At 65.3% G+C, this 3951-nt stretch overlaps 1 protein-coding gene across 1 annotated transcript in view; it reads right to left on the reverse strand.

Annotated features, from left to right (window-relative positions):
* The window catches only part of YY1 (YY1 transcription factor), a 32378-nt gene extending 31192 nt beyond the window's left edge, over positions 1–1186 (reverse strand). Inside the window, exon 1 of the mRNA XM_040641434.1 lies at positions 432–1186. Within this exon, the coding sequence (XP_040497368.1) occupies positions 432–1098 (667 nt within the window). The 5' untranslated portion in view covers positions 1099–1186. The remainder of the gene's footprint in view (positions 1–431) is intronic.
* Positions 1187–3951: the final 2765 nt, after the last annotated feature.

A 3951-nucleotide genomic window follows, 5' to 3' on the forward strand; every position in this document is an offset into this window, starting at 1 on the left:
GGCGGGGGTGGGGGGGGGGAGGCGGCCGCGGGCTGCCCGGCCAGGCGCGAGGTCCGCGCAACCCGCCGGCGGCCCGCCCCGCGCGCCGCCCGGGCCTCGCGGGGAGCCAGCCGGGCGGGGGCGGCGGACAACGGGCCGGCGGCCGTCCGTTGGCCCGAGCGCGCCCCGCCCCACCGCGCCGCCCCGCCCCGCGCCGCGCGGCCGCCCCGCCCGGGGAAACTACGCCATTGCGGCCTAGCGGGCGGCGCCGCGCCTCCCGCCGCCATCTTCGGCCCGCCGGCCCGCCGCCCGCCGCCCCCGCCGCGGCCCGCCATCTTTTGGGGCCGCCATACTTGCCCTGCGAAGAAGATGGCGGCGCCCATCACACACATAAAACATGGCTTCCCTTCAAAACAAAAACATCCCGGGGGCCGGCGCGCGCCGGCGCTCACCTGAGGACCACATGGTGACCGAGAACTCGCCCTCCAGGGTCTTGATCTGCACCTGCTTCTGCTCCCACTTCTTGTTGCCCGCGTCCGCGCCGCCCGCCGCCCCGGCTCCGCCGCCGAGGTAGCCCTTCTTGCCGCTCTTCTTGCCGCCGCCCTTCTTGACGCGGCCGCCGCCCGACGACGACGAGCCGCCGCCGCCGCTCTTGCCGGCCGCCGCCACGGTGACCAGCGTCTGCTCGATGTAGTCGTCGTCGCCGCCGGCCGGCGCGGGCACCGGGATGAGGATCTGGTCCTCGAAGCCGTCCTCCGCGCGCAGCCCGTCCGAGTCGTCGCCGCCCACCACCTCCTCGCGCGTCTGCACCAGGATCACCTCCTGATGGTGGTGCACCTGGGTCGGGTCGTCGGTGACGAGCGGCTGCAGCGCGATCATGGGCGGGTGGTGGTGGTGGTGGTGGTGGTGGTGGCCCGCGTGCCCGTGGCCGCCCCCGCCGCCGTGGTCGCCGCCGCCACCGTCCTCGTCGTCGTCGTCGTCCTCCTCCTCCTCGCCCACCACCGTGGTCTCGATGGTCTCCACCGGGATGGTCTCCACCTCGATCTCGTGCAGCTCCACGATCTCGGCCGGCATCTCCGAGCCGTCCGTGGCGATGTAGAGGGTGTCGCCCGAGGCCATGGCTGAGGGCTCCGCCGCCACGGCCGCGGCGGCCTCGGCTCCGGGGCTACGGGCGGGCGGGCGAGGAGGCGGCCGGCCGTGGGGAAGGAAGGCAGAGGGAGGAAGGCGGCGGGCGGGCGGGGGGAGAGGGGGCGGGCGGCGGGGGGAAGGGGCGGGCGCGGCGGCGGCGGCGGCGGCGGGCTTCCCCGCCTCCTCGCCTCGGTGCGCCCCGCGCTCGTTCGGCCGCTGCTCGCCCCGGCGCCCCGCCTCGCCGCGCCTCGGCCGCCCGCTCTGGCCGCGCCTCCTCCCGCCCTCCGGGCCGGCGCTCCGCTTCCCCCTTCCTCCTGCGCCTCCGCCTCCTTCCACACAAATACCAACTCCTCACCCCGAACCCAGATCTCGCCGCCGCCGCCGCCGCCACACTCCGCTCGGGCTCGGCCTCGCGAGACTTCCGCTCTGGCCTCGGCCCGCCCCGCCTCGCTCCCACTCGCCCGCTGGCCCTCTCGCTCCTCCCCCTCTGCCAATCGATCTGCCCGTTCGCCACCGCGGCCCCGCCCACTCACCCGGGCTCCTCCCGGATTGGGGTCGACGGGGCGGCCCCCGCGCGCGCTGGCTGGCCGCGGCGCGTGACGTCAGCGCGCCGCCGCCGCCACCGCCGCCGCCGCGACTCGCGCGGCTCCCGCCCTCCGCGGTGCCAAGGCAGCGAAATCCGCCGCCCCGGGCCCGGGCCGCACTCGGGAGCGGGGCGTCGCCGCTGCAGCCGCCGCCTCGGGAGCCGGTGAGCGGTGCGCGGTCCCCGGCGCCGCGGGGGAGGGGGCCTGCAGGGGAGGGCGGGGCCGGCCGCGCGCTGGGTCTCGGCCGGCGAGCGGCCCGGGGGCCGCGCGGGGGAGCGGGCGGCGCGCGCGGGGCGACCCTGGCGCCCAATAAAGTCTGCTTTGACGAGAAACGCCTGTGCCTCCTTTTTCGCGTCGGGCGGCGTTGGCTCGTGGCGCCTGGCTCCGGGCGGGCGATGGCGGCGGTGAGTGTGGAGGGCCAGGCGAACAAAGGCGGGCGGGCCGCAGAGGAGCATGTCCGCGGGCCGTCGCGGGCCCGCATCGCGCCGCGAGCGCCCGTCCCCGTGCCGCTGCGGGCCCGGGGGCCGAGCGCAGGTGGGCCGCGCCGGGCGGCCGGGGCGGGGCGGCCGGGCGGAAGCGGCGCGCGGAGCCCCCAGGTCCACCGTTGGGAGGATGTCCGTTATCCTTTTGTGACCCGCGGAAACCCGAGACGGGGCCGTTGGGTGCCTGCTTCCCTGTAAAGCTTGGAACCACAGGGCCCCTGCCGCTCGTCGTGTGGCTCGGCTCCTTGTGGCTTTCTAGAATTTCCTTCGGAGCTTCCCTTTCTTCGCTCTCCAGCCAATCAGTGTTTCCCTTGACCACCGTCTTCACCTATTTCTCACTTTCGTAGACACTCCTCCTTGTGCCCACCAGGCTTTGCATTGGTCTCATCCTTGAGAGCGCCACAGTTTACCCGCTGTGTTCTCCATTTTACCGGCCCCGCAACAGAGCCTGGATTTTTCCGGGCACGAATTAACGGCAAGTTAAGCCTTCCTGAATCTGATACAGCTAGCTGTGTTACCCCGAAGTGATTTTGCCCTTGCTCAGCCTTTTGGTCCACCTGACAGTTGGTTTAAAGCAATAAAAATAAAGACTCCCTGGTTTTTAAGAAAATCTTGGAAAACTGAAAATCTGGGAAGGCGTTGTCTCTGTTGTACTCGTTTGGCCAGTTAAACGCCGTGCGAATTCCTTGAGCTCTTGGAACAGTGTTCCTGCAGTTGAAGCCCATGATCATTCTGGACCGTGATCCATTAATCTTAGGTCGACCTTGCTAAAACAAGCAGGTGTCTTTGATAACATGTTAGAGAAAAGATGATGCATTCTGATTAAAAAGTGACTCGATCAATTTAGTTCTTATTTTTACATGCCGTTTAACTTGACTTTTGGGGATTTTAGTGTAAGGAGTGAAAAATTAGATCATTTTCTCTTTGAATCTGAGTTTCAAAACCTGAGTAATTCCCCTTGGAGTGCTGCACCCACACAGTTTGGCAAAGTCAAATCTGTTGAAATAAGTCATTTCTGGCTTTGTAGCTTATAAATTGTGCATAAATATTTCACAAGTGAAAACCAATTGTGGGAGAATTTTTTATGTGGCTTAATTTCACTTTCCCCACTCTCCAGTAATTGACAGGAAAATGTCTAAGTAGTTCCCATACAAGAGAAACGGTGGGGGAGTACCTGCTTAGGTAGCCTAGCTTCTAAGTGGTAGATCTGTCTGTAGATGTTCACCATCAAGCGGAGAAAGCTGGAAAGGGTTTAAAACTTGGGAAGGGTGGCAGGTGTGACATCGCATTAAGATGTCCCTAAGTGCTGTCCCAGCACCTGCTCCACAAATAGCTTTTTAGAGATTTATTTTAGACTGTGCAAGTGCAGGGTGGGGAGGGGCTGAGGGAGAGAAAATATCAAGCAGGCTCCACGCCCATTGAGGAGCCGGTCGCAGGGCTCCATCCCCCAACCCTGAGATCATGAGTTGAGTCGAAACGAAGAGTCAGACACTTAATTGACAGCCACCGAGGCACCCCTAAACACACGAATAGCTTTTAAAACTTGCCCCAGAGCAGGGGTGCCTGGGTAGCGCAGTCAGTTAAGCGTCCCACTCTTGATTTCAGGCTTAGGTGGTGATCTCAGGGTCGTGAGATTGGGACCCAAGTCAGGCTCTTCTCTGGACTTGCTTGCTTGAGATTCTTTTCCTTTGTCCCCCCCCCCTGCCACCCCCACTCACACTCTTCCTCTCTAAAAAAAACCAAAAAACAAACCTTGCCCCAGAGCAGGTGACCTGTTA

This window comes from Ursus maritimus, unplaced genomic scaffold, assembly GCF_017311325.1.
Source record: "Ursus maritimus isolate PB19 unplaced genomic scaffold, ASM1731132v1 scaffold_25, whole genome shotgun sequence".
NCBI lineage: Eukaryota > Metazoa > Chordata > Mammalia > Carnivora > Ursidae > Ursus > Ursus maritimus.